Source organism: Fusarium oxysporum, chromosome 5 (genome assembly GCF_000149955.1).
Source record: "Fusarium oxysporum f. sp. lycopersici 4287 chromosome 5, whole genome shotgun sequence".
Classification (NCBI taxonomy): Eukaryota; Fungi; Ascomycota; class Sordariomycetes; order Hypocreales; family Nectriaceae; genus Fusarium; species Fusarium oxysporum.
Window position 1 is genome coordinate 1,840,986 of NC_030990.1, and position 15,232 is coordinate 1,856,217.

Consider the following 15,232-nt stretch of genomic DNA (forward strand, 5'->3'; position numbering starts at 1 on the left):
TCTCTCTGGTAGCTATGATGCTACCTAGGCATAGACTATCGCTTGATCAAGTTCGCCATGAAGGCCTCTATACTAATGCGGCACATCAAGTTAATCGTTGGATATTCTTCGATGCACCTTTGAGGGGTTTGACAGATGCGATGACGCTTAGAATAGGAGACAGCTGGGACTACCATGCAAGCCTTGTCAGTTTATTCATACTCGCAAATAACTCATTTCAGCGCAACGACCCTCAGAAACTTACTTCTTAATGAACGATATGGCATGTTTTATTCATCGTGACAAACAAAAGCGCCAAGATCTACTATATAAACCTCCCCTTTAACCTTCATCTTGACTTGTTGGCAATTTCCAAGGTCACAACCCAGTGTTGACAGACTATCCAAGTCATAAACATGATCACTCCCATCTGTAGCTGCTTCTGCTTCCTCAACTGACAATCTCTTCGTCTTGATCTTGAGAACTTTCGATGTGTTTGGATCTGAGGATGTGTACTCGATGTAAAGGTTGAATGAGTTGAGCCTTATTCTTTTCGTTGAATCCTTTTTTACTTGCTCCCACGCCGTCGGACTATCGCTTGACTTGTGATCGGAACGCTTCGGTTCTGGAAAATAATTGCTTGACTGGCGTGTTTGATATGTCTCTGGACTTGTGATCTTGTTCGGCTCATACTCAGTCTCCTCGGACGCGATATCATTTGGCTCTCCAACTGAAATAGGGGCTTGTTCTTGGATTTTTTCAGTTTCATTGGCCGGTTTCTGCGTCAGAACCATGGTCTCCTGCGAACTTATTGGGGAGTTTCTAGGTATTAAGGAGACTTCGGTGCTCTCAACGTCCAGGTTCTTTGTCTTCGTCTTGACTCCAGCTTTAGATTGTCCTGGTTTCGTTGGTGGCAGCAGACATATCGCAGGCCGTTTCTCATCTATCGTATCTAAAACCTCGTTGTTTATCCCAGTATTGGTAGGCGTCATTGCTGGTTGCATATCTTTCGTTTCCCTAGATCTATTCAGAGAGGTTGTAGAAGTAGCAACTAACGATATTGTGCTCTCCAAAGGGTCAATGTTCTTCTCAAACCCCTGTTGATTTACCACGTTGAGTCTTTCCACAGCAATGCGTTCAAGTTCTCTGACAAATAGTCTCCTAGTCTCATTGAGCCCAGTCGATGGTAGTCTCCATCCAGGATAGATTCTCCCGTGTGTTTTGGGTATCATGTACTTTCCATGGAACGATATAAAGGCGTTACATAGGAAACACGCATCTTTGTTGGAGGCGAGAACTCGGGGAGGCTTCGAGCTTGGGTGGCGCTCAAGGTGCCACATAAGTTGAATTTCAGCGTGAATCTTTGGCTCATTCGTGACTCTCAAAAAGTCCTCCCAGAACTTTTTCGTATTCGTTGCCAGTCTTTGGCCGAAGTTGTCCAAGTCCCAGTTGGTGTTATACTCCTTTTTAAGCTTCTTCAAATGCTCTTCCAACTTAAAACCCACAGTTTCTGCTGGTGGCTTCCCGAATGCTGTGTCGTCAAGTCTGACGGCAATAGTAGAAGTACGTCCAAGTATCGAATACCTCCTCGAGAGCTTCACAAGGGTCCAGGCACAGGTTTTATAGTGCGCCAACTTATGAATGGTGTTCAATAAGCCACTGCACAAGTCCGGTTCCATCCTCGGTCCAATATCTTCGAGTAGCATTGTTGAAAGACTTGATATTCTCGATATATCGGCAAAGGTGTTGATAATCAACTCCAGCTTCTTGTCCAATGCTGATGTGTTGGATGGACCTTGTGCCAACTTGATTTGAAAAGCATCTATTCTGGAAATAAGCACTTGGCTCAGTCTCATATACTCCCTCTTATCGTCATTCATTGTGAATCGAGCCATTTCTTTCTTGACTTTCTTTAATATGGTATCAAAGCCTTGTCTTTGGCCGCGCCTGATGAATCTCGCTCTGCTCATTATTCGGCTTCGACACATAGAGATGACGATACTGATAATCCGACAATGAAGGCTCTCAGAAGATACTGGCCTTTTCATCAGAGGGTTCAGAAGATGCCTGCTTTGGCCCTTGACTCACCTGGAGTCTCCCGATTGAGTGATCTGAATATCTTATCAAACCCTTCCTTGACAGCGTCAAGATACGACGATGAGTTATGACTATCTTTTGCATTGGCTGCAACCATCACCACAACACTAGATTTCTTCTCTTCTACGCAGACTGCTGTGACGCTCATAGCATCATCTCGAATACTCGAAAGAAACGCCAGTGTTGACGTGAGTAACTTCTCATCCTGCAAAGACAGTGCCCTGTTGATGTCTGCTTTGCGTACAGGTTCACAGTCTTGAATACTGTTCTTTTGGGGCTTGCAGCCAATTCTACCAAGGTAGTAAAGAAGGGCGATGTTTCGAGCACATTCGATCTCGGTGTTAGTCACTGGCATATCTGGCTGAAACTAGCTAGAACAGGGAGTCGCATAGAATATTGGACATCTCAAAGAAAGCAACTATCAGATATCTACGAAGCAACCGTATTTTCAACCTCCATGCCAATATGCCTGATGACGAGTAACACACATTGTGGTTGGTTGCAGCCTGCAGGAGGCCGACCAGCGGCAAGCTTGCAGCAGCCTTGTAACAGGCATCACCATGTGCTACATAATCACAGCATTATATATACTGCGTGAAAATATCATACATATCGAGGTGGGACAGATTACTGCGAACCTTGGAGTTATTCATCTTTCTTTATAGTTTAGAGCTTCTATCAACCCAAGCAGAAGCCTTCGCCTGGCAGTTGTTGCTCGTTTCTTTTTTATCCACCGTCCATACCATGCAGTAATCTTCATCTAACAACAATATGGATCTCTACGCATTGTGTTGGTCTCCGCGTCACCCTCTCACCTCCTATTCTTGAGGTGTATTGAGCAGATGACCAATACCGAGCCCCAGATAACAAATCCAGTTCAACAAAGACACGCAACGCTAGCCCAGCTCAAATGCATAAGACGTGCCCCCCCAACGTACCTGTGTATAATCTTGGCAACAGCCAAGTCGATCAAGACGAGACAACTCCACCTATGACAAGTCCTATGCCATGCTATCCGGGTATGATCTGAACCGGAGCCTCAAATCTTTCCACACCTAGCTCTTGCTCAAAATGCAGTGAAGTGTAGTAAAGGGCAAACATGCTGACAGCCCCTGTCTTTTGAGGTATGCGCAACCAAACGCCGATCCTATGCCGGAAACTGAATAAAAAGATGCTCAAGTCATAATGAAACAATATCAGGTATTATCTGCTCGTAACAGGTAGGTAGGTGTGTTTGGTTTGGTTTCGTACTGATTGTTCCTTGTTAGGAATCGTCCGTTGCTTTTCTCAAGCCGACGGTGACGGTGACTATGCACCATTGGTTTTGGTCGAACCGGATCCCTTGCTACGGGAATGTAGAGTGCGATACATGTTGCTCAATCGCTTTCCCGTGACGCTCTTGCTTGTATCATCTACGGGCCACAAAGCTGCCAGAAAGTCCCTATCATCAGTGTTAGTTGGGCCCGTCACAAGAAGCTGTCCATCATCATAAGACTTACCAGAAGTTGCTCTTGAGACCTTCGTCAGCAGCAGTGGCCGCCAATTTCTCGTCGAGGAAAGTGCCGATAACGACCAGCTCGACGCCAAAGATAGACGCCCGCTCCTTGCTTGACTTGACGTTGTCCTTAGTTGTAGAGAGAATCCTCTCAAAGTTCTCTCGGACCGGTTTGAGTAGAAACCAGATCATGGCGTCGTTGTCCTCAGCTCTCTTATCTTTGTTGTCGCCAATTCGGCGAAGTTCGTCCAGCCTTCGCAGAGCCTTGGCTCGGCGCTCATCCTGAGGATGCGAGTCATGGGCTCGCTCTCGCTCTCGCTCTCGTTCGCGATCACGATCACGATCACGATCACGATCTTCACGATGTCGGTCATGTCGTCGATCATCACGACGGTCGTCACGTCGGTCATCTCGGCGGTCTTCCCGACGATCGTCGCGATGACTGTGGCTGAGGCGATGTTTATCATGTCGCCGGTCATCCCGTCGTTCATCTCGGCGCTCATCACGACGGTCCTCATCATCCCGATGACGCCGCTTCTCTGACCTCTCCCTGTCCTCTCCATGCTTACTGGATCGACGATGCTCCTCGATGCGGCGGTGCTTAGGGCTGCGGCTATCTTCATGAGATAGATGTTTCCGCTTGAAATCCGGTCGTGGGGTTCCACGCTCCTCCGCATGGCTTCGGGATCGGTGCAGGTCACCATGGAGGTGGTCTCTGTCGCGGTCGCGAGACTTCTTGCCGTTGTGCGGAGCAGGAGACGCTGTGGCACTCCCGCGGTGGCCATTGGCAAGTGACTTTTTGTTGTTGCGGTGATGATTCTCTACTGCTCGCTGCACAACACGATCATTAGAGTGCTTCGCTTGCAGGACTGAAAGCAGGTACTCTGACCGCCGAACAAGGTGAACGGCGCCAGGAGCCTTCATCTTGTCATTACCCTTGCTACGTTCCTCTTTCTTCTCCACGCGATGTTCTTCGAGGAAGAGTTTGTCTGCCATGTCCAGATCAGGATCGTCGCGAATCTGCGGCCAAGCGCCAAAGCCGTGTCTGTCAATACCGACTAGGAGCATAGCATCTTCCTTAGCGCCCCAAGCACAAGAGTAGCTAGCAGCCTTCGTCGCGTCAGGGAGACGAAACGTGTGCCAGTCATTGTGGCTGCGAATGACTTGTCGGAGAAGTTGAAGCTGCTTCGGACGTTCGATGGCCGTTTCAGCATTGACTTTCTTGAGATCGCCAAAGTCTATCAGGACAGCTTTGCGGTCCTTCTTCGTGAGAGTCTTCCCGAGTCTCTTTTCTTCTTCCACCATCTGAGCATAGTTATCGTCCACGGCCTCCTTGGCTGCCTTGATGAATTCATCGAGGACCGACTTGACGTAGTCTGGATCCCTTTCTTTCAGCTTGGCTTCCTTGATGATTTCATCGCCGCGGTCATCCATTGAGCCGTAACGGAAATAAGCCTTTATTAGACTACGTTGTTCCTTATCGTTCAAAGGGCGCTTAGGGTCGAGAGGCACGGGCCGTCGGTCATCCTCCTCCTTGTCTTGCTGCTCCTTCTGACGTTTCTTGAGGCGAACATCACGCTCGCTCTCTCTGTGGCGGCTCTTGATGGCCGCTCTGCGTGGAGCACTTTCAGCCGCCACCTTCGCAACGTAGGCCTCATGCTGTTTCTTTTCTTCCTCGGCCTTAATTTCGGCGATCTTATCGGCGGGGATAATTTGATCCCAATCAAGGTTGATATCATCCACTTTCACATCAGTAATTTGCATGAAATTGTCCCAGTCGATGCCGCCACTGCTTAGGTTTATCTTGTCGTCGACCTTCGTCTTGGTGACCTCAGCGTTCTCAAGAATCGAGTCAATGTCGAGTTGTTCAAGCCGTTCTTGGTTGCCGCTCTGTTCGAACATCTTAGATGATCGCATCTTGAGAACCATTTGGATATCTTCAGACGAAGACGGGCCTTCGACCCTGAGACCCTTCTTGTTGAGTTCCTCCTTGAAAGCTGCCTTACCATCGTCAGTGACACCAGCCTGGATGGTCAGGTATTCGAGTAAGAGTTTGTTGCGAGCCCTTTCGAGAACCTCCTCCTCGACAGTCTCCTTGGACACTAGGCGGTAGATGTTTACAGGACGCTTCTGGCCGATGCGATGGGCACGAGCCATGGCTTGCAAATCAGCTTGAGGGTTCCAATCAGAGTCGAAAATGATGACAGTGTCTGCCGTCATGAGGTTGATTCCAAGACCACCTGCACGAGTAGAGAGAAGGAAGCAAAAGTCATCGCTGTCATCAGCGTTGAAGTGGTTGATGGCCATGCGTCGGGGGCCAGCAGCAATAGTGCCGTCCAGTCTCTGGAACTTGTAACCTCGCAGAGAGCAGTAGTCACCAAGAATATCAAGCATTTTGACCATCTGACTGAAAATCAGGACTCGATGGCCATCTTTGTTTAGCTTGGAAAGAAGTTGATCGAGTAACATCATCTTTCCACTACTGGCAATTAAGCCCTTGATTTGATCTTCACGGCGGACGCTGCCGGCCAGGACCTTCTCCTCAGCACCAGGAAACATGTAAGGATGGTTACTGATCTTCTTTAGTTCCATCATGATATTCAGGAGAGAGTTCTTGTGTCCATTAGTGGCGTCGCAAAGGGCTGTGTAGTTTCTGGTCAGGATGTTCTTGTAGTACTCCAGCTGGACATCTGAAAGCTCAACGCGGATAATCTTTTCAGTCTTGGGAGGAAGATCTGACTCGACGGTTTCCTTGGTTCGTCGCAGAATGAAAGGTGCAATGGCCTTGTGAAGCTGTTGTAGTTTTTCTTGTGCATCGCTGGCAGAAAGGGAATCAAGATCTTCGTCAATGTCAACTTTGCCGGGGTTAAGAAAGTCGAGCAGAGCAGAAAGTTCGGCCAAGTTATTTTGAATAGGTGTTCCTGTGATCAGGATCTTGCAAGGAATGCCAAAGCTCACCAGCCGGTTGTATAATTGGGATTCACGGTTCTTGAGGCGATGAGCCTCATCAACAGCGAGCGTCTGCCATTTGATAGACTGCAGGAATTGCCAATCCTGGAGAATAAACTCGTATGAAGTGACAAGGACATTGAACTTGGGCTTCTTTGGGTTGCCATCTACGAGCAGCTCGTGCTCACGAATGATTTTTCGAGCATCCTCGGGCCCCAGGTAGACAACATAGTTGATGTCAGGGGACCAATGATTGAAAGTGTCGCACCAAGCCGGGATGACACTGAGAGGAGCAACCACAAGTGATGGTCCCTCCTGACGTCGAGCATTACGGAGCCAGCTGAGGAATGATACAGTCTGCACCGTTTTTCCGAGACCCATTTCATCGGCGAGAATCACGTTGTTGCCCTTTGTCCAGTTCAAACACAGGAAGTTGAGACCCCGAAGCTGAAAGTTGCGGAGTTCGCCGCCTTTGATGAAATCGGGTTGCTCCTCGAGCTTCACCATCCGTGATCTCGTGTCGAGGTTCGTCTCCTTCCGGTCTGACTGCCACGAGCGTGATGCTCGATCAAGGTATTGGTCAATCTGGTCTTGGAACGCGTCGCTGATTTCTGACGCGACCTCCCATGTGCATTCTTCGTACGTGAGGCCCTTCCACTTGACAAGATACTCAGTATCGTCTTCACCGTCTCGTACAGCTACCACTCGCTCGACCTTCGTGTAATCCTCAAATGCTTCCTCGTCTCGCTCGCGGTCAAGGAAAAATTGCTCCTTCGTTTCGGGGGGGATATCATCGCCGACGCGGATGTCCACCTCGTACTCAATCACCTTTCTAAAGTAATTCTCAACTTTACGGTAACCTCGATAATCTCGAATGTCTTGGAACGTCTCCCAAGTGTCATGCAAGTGCGACTTGCCTTGCCACTTGATGAAGTATTCGAAGTCGTTCTTAGTCAACCCATAGGAGATTTCGAATCCGTCTTTGAGCCTATGCCGGACTACTTTTTCTATATATGGTGAATCGTCGATGTAGTCAACGGTGTAGGCCATGGGGGCGAGCTCGTCGTCATCATCATCCTCGTCAACGTCGCTCTCTTCGTATGCTCCTTGTTGTACCTGTGCAGCGCGACGACTCGACCAGCGCTTTTCAGCAAGGGCGAGATCTGGCTGTGCCTCGCGTTGCATTCGAGCCTTCTTCTGCAGGCTCTTTGCGCGAGCACCACCATATGTGTCGGAGTCGGAGTCGGAATCGGCTGTGGAGGCACGCAATGTTGGAGTTCCAATCTTGGATGCTGAGATGACCGTGTTAGACCGTGATGGTGGCGAGGGTAGGCATTGCACATGAGAAGAGATCGGCAACTTACAAGGACGGGAGGATTCAACACGTCGTCGTTTGACTGTACGACGGTTGACAGGGGGTTCAGAATCCGAATCATCAGATTCGACCTGCATACGTGAGTCAATGATATATCCTGATATCGAATTGCGGTGATGACCTACAATCTTTCGTTGTTCTCGAGGTCGCGTCTATCTTCTGGTCAGCAAGCTTGAAGAGAGTTTGAGTGAAAAATTTTCACAACGTACACTTCTTCTCAACCCATAGAGCTCTGGATTAGCCTTGATATATTCGTCTTCCTCGACAGGAGCTTTGCGCTTGGAGGCTCGATTCGAGTCGGTAGAGCTGTCGCGGTCTTCCATCGCGTCTTCGTTCTGTGATGGGAGGCTCTCCTCCATATCGAAGTCTCCGTCATCAGACGCATTGTCTTCGCTGGATTGCTCACTCGCTGACATGTGTGTATTGTCGTGGGCAATATTGGAATCGTTGTTCGCCTCGTCTGAGGATGCCGGTGATGGTTGATCGAGCGTGAGATCGGGGGCATCATGCGAGTCGCTATCGGTTGCATGATCTCCTGTATCAAACGACATGCTGATTCCATCAACCGGCGACAAATGTCCATTGGAGGGACCCCCCAAAGTAGGGGTGGACATCATGTTGGTGATGATACAGGCTACCTACTGAGGACGCGACGATATTAGCTGATATTCTAGCCTGACGTGTGCGCTTGAGAGATTAACGGAATGACGCGACTCCGGCGACCCATAAACGACCCCTAGAACGTCTGAATATTGGGGAAACGGTAGAGATGAAGTACTTGTCGCATCCCGTGTAAGTTATCGATGGTCGCTTGATGGAAACCCCGAACTCGCAATTGAGAGAACCAGGTAACTCGGGTGCGGCGTATCGGGCCACAGGAGGGTCCAGACGAACGTGGAGCATCGAATCCATCAAATTGCATCGAATTATTGCGTATATAAGGCTCTTGAGGAAGCAATATCGTGATGGGCAAGGCCGAGGCCGAGGCGGGATCGACGATAGGCGACAGGCCAGCAAGCCAGAAGCGCGGTAGAGACTAGAAGGGGCAGGAAGGGTAGGGGAAACTCACAAGTCATTAAAGTATAACATGCAGACGAAAACCAACATGTAGATAGTATCGGCTGTCTGTCGGGAAGTGTTTGGGGGTATCGGGGGCCCGGTGACGTGGGTAGGGGACGGGAGAATCAATTTGGTGGAGAGGCAGGAACCTGAAGATTTGGATTGATTGCACGGGGGGTGAGAGGCTGAGAGCACCTGAGAGGTGGAGCGTGTATCACGTGATCTTCAGCCACCAATCCACTGACGCGAGAGCAATGCCCAAATGACAGCGAATTTATAGTTGATAAGTAAACACAGTATAATGCAGAGCTTTGGGTATCGTTACCTGGTTATGTTTTTCAACTTGCATCAATATGTCCGCTTCTGACTGTTTGGGTTTGAAGTTGCATCTATTTCTCAATGTCTATTATTTTTCTGTTGCGTGTATAGCCAATGAACGTGACAGACTAGCGCCACTACCCTGGATGCCCAAGGACCGTATTGTTCTTATTGAGAGTTTGACTGTAGTGGAAGTATGGATAGATCATTGCCTGAGGCCAGGGCGTGAGTCCGGGTACTAGGTATCTAGGTAGAGCCTACCTTAAGGAATTGGTGCTTCTGCTGATTATTCTACTTTTCTATCGACGCTCTTCTACTTTAATCTCCCAACTCAATGCTGAAAATTAGGACCAGAAAGAAAGTGACTGTTATGCGAAGGAATTAAGGCAGATCGCACAACCGATGTAGCTTCTCTCTCTCTACATATACCTACATATGTTCCAAATAACATTACACAAATCCGATATGGTTTACCTTCAACGCACTCTATTCACTGGAAACAGTATCATACTAAATTTGTGTTTTGATCGATAATGCTTGTCATGTGGCACAGAGAGCGGATTGGCCCATGTTTAATGGTAAAATTGTTACCTTGAACTCATAATACGGGGCGGTATTGTGTGCAATATGATATTTTGACACCTACTATAAGCCACCGCGACCTCAACTCTGATGTGATATAATCCAATGCATAGGACGTGTTTGTTGACACAGAGCAGAGTGGTGTGTAGTGTGAGTGAGTCAGCTCTGTCCGGTTCGGGTTCTTTTCTACGAAAAAAGGCACCGAATTATTCACCTGATGGATTGACACCTTGAAGAACCTAAGGTTAGAGTCATGTTAGGGGATGGCAAAAAGCTCAAGTTCGATCCTAAGAAGGGGGAAAACATAGTTTGATAACTTTTGGATAGACCTCTCTACCTACTACGTAGGTACCTAGGAAAATATGCAAGGTCACTTTTGCCCCGCGCCCGGGTTACTAACTACTTACCTATGATGCGTGATACCTGTTGCTGCTTTAGTGTGACATCCGACTGATGCGTACCGCCTTACTCTGGCCTCGCGGTCAGAGCGATCCGTTACGGTCCCTTTTCTTTTTTCTTTCTCTCTGCCTATCCCTGCCCTGAGGTTCATTTGGTTCAAACGCCTTGTGAATTCCTGTATCACTCCTCGGTGTACATAACCGCTCCGGTTTAACACATACCTACATAAGAAGTACTTAGAAGTGTCATTCTCAATTGCGACATCTATACTCCGTACTCACAAGGTTATTTCCATCTTTTATACGGATAACTGCAGTATGGATGTGGAAAACTTTGCTAAACTTGCAGAGTAGTTATTGTGTTGCGTGTTTATTAGTTATTAAGTTTTAAGTAAGCTTTTCATACAAGCAAAGTCTCATCTCAGCATATAAAACCCCTCTCCTCCCACTCCCCCTCTCTCTTCTTCACTTTACAATGCAGGTTACATATTGCGGGAAGTACATTCATACCTACCCTTTGCACATACGACACACGTCGCACCAATGATGAGCCCATAATGATAGAGCTGTCTCGCCCGCAGGGTAGAGTCGCTTGAGGAAGTTCTTTGACTTACCTGTCATATTGGGAACTGAGGTATAACAACCCATCTGTTTACTTGCTTTGCATTCTTAAGGTCGCTTTTTGGTTCCTTACTCCTGCGGCCAGACCAGGCGGGAAGTCTGGCTATTTCTACCCTTTGTACACAAACTAGTCGCGCCTATGATGAACCCATGGTAATGAAGCTATCCACCCGCAGGATAGAACTACCCAAACGAGTGGCCTCTAAGGCTATCTGTTACATTGGGAACTGAGGCACAATAAATTTCTTTTTACGACTTAATATGTGGCGCAGTCTATTGTTTCTGGGAAAGTTATCTGTACACGATAGGAACAAAAGATTTTCTCAGTCATCTTATACGGCTCATCAGAAGGTGCAGAATGAACAATTGCACAAGGAAAAGCTATATTGCTTGACAATCTGTAGAATAGTACGCTTGTTTATTGCTAAATTCCAGTACAAGGGAACCCATAACCGTCACCACCCGCGCTGTCTTGTCCAGCCTGCTTCATTACATGCCGCATGTCTTTTGCAACTCTTTAGTTTGGCCCAGATGATCTGAAGAGACCCGCATCGATGATTTTGCTGGAGTGAGAGATGCACAAAGCTTGTGGTGCTAACAGAAGAGTGATACTGTCGTTTGTGGCTCTAGTGAAGAGTGGCCAGAATAATCTTGGAACGACGAATTAGGGTTTGTGACTCAATAAGATTGTGGTCAAGGGATATAGCTTACATAATGTACAACGTCTTTCAAGACGTGCCTTATAAGTCTGATGCAGGTTGGTGATTCTGTATCCGAGGTCGAAACCGGTGGTGTAGTATTTGAAAACAAATATCGCATCGTAAACTTCGGCCTTAGAGGTTTCGTTAAGATCATAACGGAAAACCCAAAGCAACATACATTGGATGTGCCTGGCGTTGGCATTCTGTGATAGTGCTGGCTGGGAGTTGTCGATTTCCCTATAAGTCATGTAGGGTTGTCAGCCGAAGCCGGTGGAGCCGTAAGGTTTGTACACAAGCATCTTTAGGCTCTGAATCCTCAGAATTCAGTTCTCCCCATATAGTCTTACCCACCTTTAGTATAAGTCGATGCCTGGTAGCTTAGACATGCCCAAGGGAACGGCAGAGTCGTAGACCGGTGGTGATCTGTGTGGAGAATGTGTTGGATCGTCGATTAGGCGACGTGGTGAAAAGCGAGGCGATAATGATGGGCCAAATCTCGCTGATGATGGAGGATGATACGGACTATTATGGGAATGGATAGAAGAAATGGCCGATCGCGATAGTCAGTGAGGCTTGTGGGTGAAGCTTGTCTGCAAAGGAAGAAGAAGATGAAGACAGGAGATGATGAAGATGGAAGATGAAGAGAGAAGAAAGATTGGAGAGAAGTGAGGATTATATAGCAATCTTTCTGTCTCGCCGCAGCTTCCCTATGGGCGTCGTATAATACTGTGCTTGATGCAGCCGCTACGTTGACATGACTGAACCTGGGAAGGACAAACGATGATGGTGGTTGTAGGTAACTGCTTCCTACAAGCAACTCCTCCTGGGAGAATGGGAAGGCTATCAGCCTTTCTAAAGTCAACGACACGGGTCTGTGCTGTAAACGTACAACAAACTTGGGGTGCAAAGAAGTGAATTCATACATTTCAGTAGTAAGACCATAGTTACCCCTGAACGATATGGTATCCCATAAATCGAGTGACCTTGAACAGACTCCTGCATTACTATATTGCAGGTAGATCTGGCAATGTCCAGGTCTCTTTCCGATTGAAACACAAAATAAGGAAGGTAGTTTTCGCACTTACCTAGCCAGTCCAGGAGATCCTCAAATTCGCTGGTCACAAAAATGGAAGTCACAGGCAAACCATGCCTTAATTGATCGGCAAGCTTCAAGTAATACGATATCTTCTATTGGGCCTTCCCACGTTCAAGGCGATACCTAAGGTCCTTCCAAGCAAAAGCATGGCCTATCGAACCATCTGACCAGTTCTCGAATATGCCAGGAAAGAACAGACACAACGCGCTGTGTGAAAACTCTTACTGGGACGTCATTGCAAATCCCCTTCTGAGCCAGCGCGCTACCTCACACCTACATACCCAAGGAGGCAAGTGAGGTAGTCCTGGGAGGCGGCTGATTTGGAAAGACCTTCCAGTTATCCAGCTTCCTTCTCGTAAGCTGTAGAAAGAAGACAGGCAGCCCGAATTCCATTTGGGATGGAGCAGTTCCCACACGGAGCTGGTCGACTTGTATGGGCCTATGCCATCAAGTACTAGCTATTCACAGAATGTACCACCTCGTGACATTGCAGGCTCGTCTAGCCCGGAATATGTTAGAAACTTATATCACTGTCACATCCATCATTTCAGCATGCCCAACACTGACGAAGATGTAGGAGGGGAGATGGCGCTTGTTGGGTTACCTGGCTGTCCAAACTGGTTTGATAGGTAATGATCTTGGTCAACATCAACCTGATCCCTTCTGTACAGGTTCAGCATTTATTTAAAGTAGTGCCTTGCCATAGATACAGCTACTTCTCAGCTCTGGTTCGTATCATAATGAAAACAGTTGCACTCAGGTTTCCTTTATCATGAATTACAATAATGCATATAGTCGATCGCGCTCACGCCCTTTAGCTCCTCTAGCTCCAGTTGTAGCCCCTGTTTCAACTCGCAATAATGGTTCGGCTCAATCTTAGGCATCACGCCCACCATCTCAAGCCCCTTCTACCAATTTGCAGCGGCAAACACCTCGTTACTCAAGCCTAGATACTAGCTCTACTCCCGGAGTAGAGCCTGGCGGCCCCAGGCTTGAAGCTTAACAGTTGCCTCCCCTACCGTCAGGTTGAGGTTCACTGGTTTCGCTCCCAAGCTCACTCCTGCCATTGCCAACGAACCCGACAGATCAGGACATGGATTACATGACTGACTCTCCCGTGGCCGCACAAGCCACACACCCTCATATGCGCAAAGTTGGCGACAGGGAAAACGAAACCCACGAGTCTCGGGAACCTTGGTGGGAGACATATGCCAGGCTTCGGGTCCTTCAGGACAGAAACAGAAACAAGATTCATAGGGTTGAGGATAAGACAAGGTCAACTGCGAGACGTCAATTGGATCTAGAACAAAGGATGGACTTGCTTGAAGCATAGCTCGGAATCCGAACACGCCGAAGATAATGTCCCTTTGCGCTCTCATTTTCTTGTCTTGTTATTAGGTTAGGCAATTCATTCATTAAGCCTGGGGTCAACAGTCATTACCTGAATCACACCTCAGTTCTCATCCCCTGAATCACATAATTTATAAATTAAACACACCACGTCTTATTGTTTGTTCCTCGCGGGCCGTAGGCATTGCAGTGAAGGAGATGTCGTTCTACTCAGGGCATCGGGCTTTCTAGGACCACGCGATTTACAACAGGCTACCTAACCATATACTGACAGCATCAATTGTCAATACTAGCTAGTCATGGTCTCCGCTCATTGCACATAAGATTCAAAATGCCCCTCAAGATGAGCTCTTTCTCAGTTTAGTCGAGTATCGCACTTGGATCGAACCCTGAGAACGATGCGGGAGAGCGCGGTGGATATCAGCCCAAGAGTATTTGTCCTGTTCCATCCTGCTGACCGTTTCGACCTCTGCTGATGTCCACTTGCTCCTGAACGGGGACATCGGTGTCTCCGATGGTGTTGGTGGTTGACAAGAACGGGACTGGCACGAACCAGCCTTCAAGATGATGCGAGTCTTTGTTGGCTCGGCCCGATCTTGAATGGTTTTGCTGTCACTGTTCACAGCTCGTGGTCTTACTTTCAAGGTGATCCGCCGTTTCTTCAAGGCGGGTTCAATATCGCCGACCGCAGGCTCACAGGTTGCCGTATTTAAGCCTGATCTGTCGTTTTCTGCACTCAGAGGCCAGTGTAGCTGAGCTCTTGTTGTCATCCGACGCACAAGGAGTACGAGAAGGCAACAAGCTGCTGTCTTCCTCGTCCGTCATAACCATTGCACAAGGAGTAGGAACAGACGAGATATCACACTGAGGTCCGCAGAGTAGTCGGCTTTATTCCAGCTCCACCCATACATATTATGTAGATGATAGTAGTAGGCTTTGTTATTGTCGCCAGAAAAGATATCCTTATGCTTATCTTATATGTATATTACTACTATCTTATAGTAAATTACAATATAGCCGCACATATGTTATTTTCATACATAGGTATTTTGATTTCTAGTTTATCAATACTAATTTAAAATATAGCTTACCTCGAAATCTCGCGATAGGTATAGCAGCTGACCTTAGGTATTAACTATGGGCTCCGGCCGGAAGACCCACTCTAGCAGAGCTAAATACGCAAACTCCCTTTAGTCTGTAGGTATTTGGCGA

General features: G+C 47.8%; 3 protein-coding genes across 7 annotated transcripts; all 3 read right to left on the minus strand.

Moving 5' to 3' along the window:
* Nucleotides 1-269: 269 nt before the first annotated feature.
* Nucleotides 270-2,638, minus strand: FOXG_01700 (uncharacterized protein; the record flags this gene model as incomplete). Its single annotated transcript, XM_018378648.1, has 3 exons — nt 270-1,801; nt 2,068-2,366; nt 2,565-2,638. 3 exons carry the CDS (start codon nt 2,636-2,638, stop codon nt 270-272), a joined length of 1,905 nt encoding a protein of 634 aa, XP_018234605.1.
* FOXG_01701 (chromodomain-helicase-DNA-binding protein 1) lies at nt 2,462-9,196 on the minus strand (the record flags this gene model as incomplete). 5 transcript variants are annotated; one of them, XM_018378651.1, is made up of 6 exons in its annotated part: nt 2,462-3,517; nt 3,576-7,812; nt 7,885-7,966; nt 8,021-8,047; nt 8,105-8,536; nt 8,965-9,123. In XM_018378651.1, the coding sequence occupies 5 exons, from the start codon at nt 8,510-8,512 to the stop codon at nt 3,385-3,387; spliced, it is 4,887 nt and encodes a 1,628-aa protein (XP_018234608.1). In that variant the 3' UTR covers nt 2,462-3,384. The 5 variants fall into 5 exon arrangements, with proteins under 5 accessions (XP_018234608.1, XP_018234607.1, XP_018234609.1 ...); XM_018378652.1 differs by having other exon boundaries at nt 2,655-3,517; nt 8,105-8,533; nt 8,965-9,090; XM_018378650.1 differs by having other exon boundaries at nt 8,105-9,196.
* A 4,146-nt stretch (nt 9,197-13,342) lies between these two features.
* On the minus strand, nt 13,343-14,940 carry FOXG_18164 (uncharacterized protein). Its single transcript, XM_018398215.1, has 2 exons — nt 14,112-14,940; nt 13,343-14,057 (listed from the first exon to the last, which is right to left on the minus strand). The coding sequence occupies exon 1, from the start codon at nt 14,788-14,790 to the stop codon at nt 14,359-14,361; it is 432 nt and encodes a 143-aa protein (XP_018234611.1). The 5' UTR covers nt 14,791-14,940; the 3' UTR covers nt 13,343-14,057; nt 14,112-14,358.
* Between the last annotated feature and the right edge of the window lie 292 nt (nt 14,941-15,232).

What these genes read in the sequence shown, in the direction of transcription:
- FOXG_18164 (XM_018398215.1), bottom strand. Translation starts at nt 14,790, where the DNA reads ATGACAACAAGAGCTCAGCTACACTGGCCTCTGAGTGCAGAAAACGAC.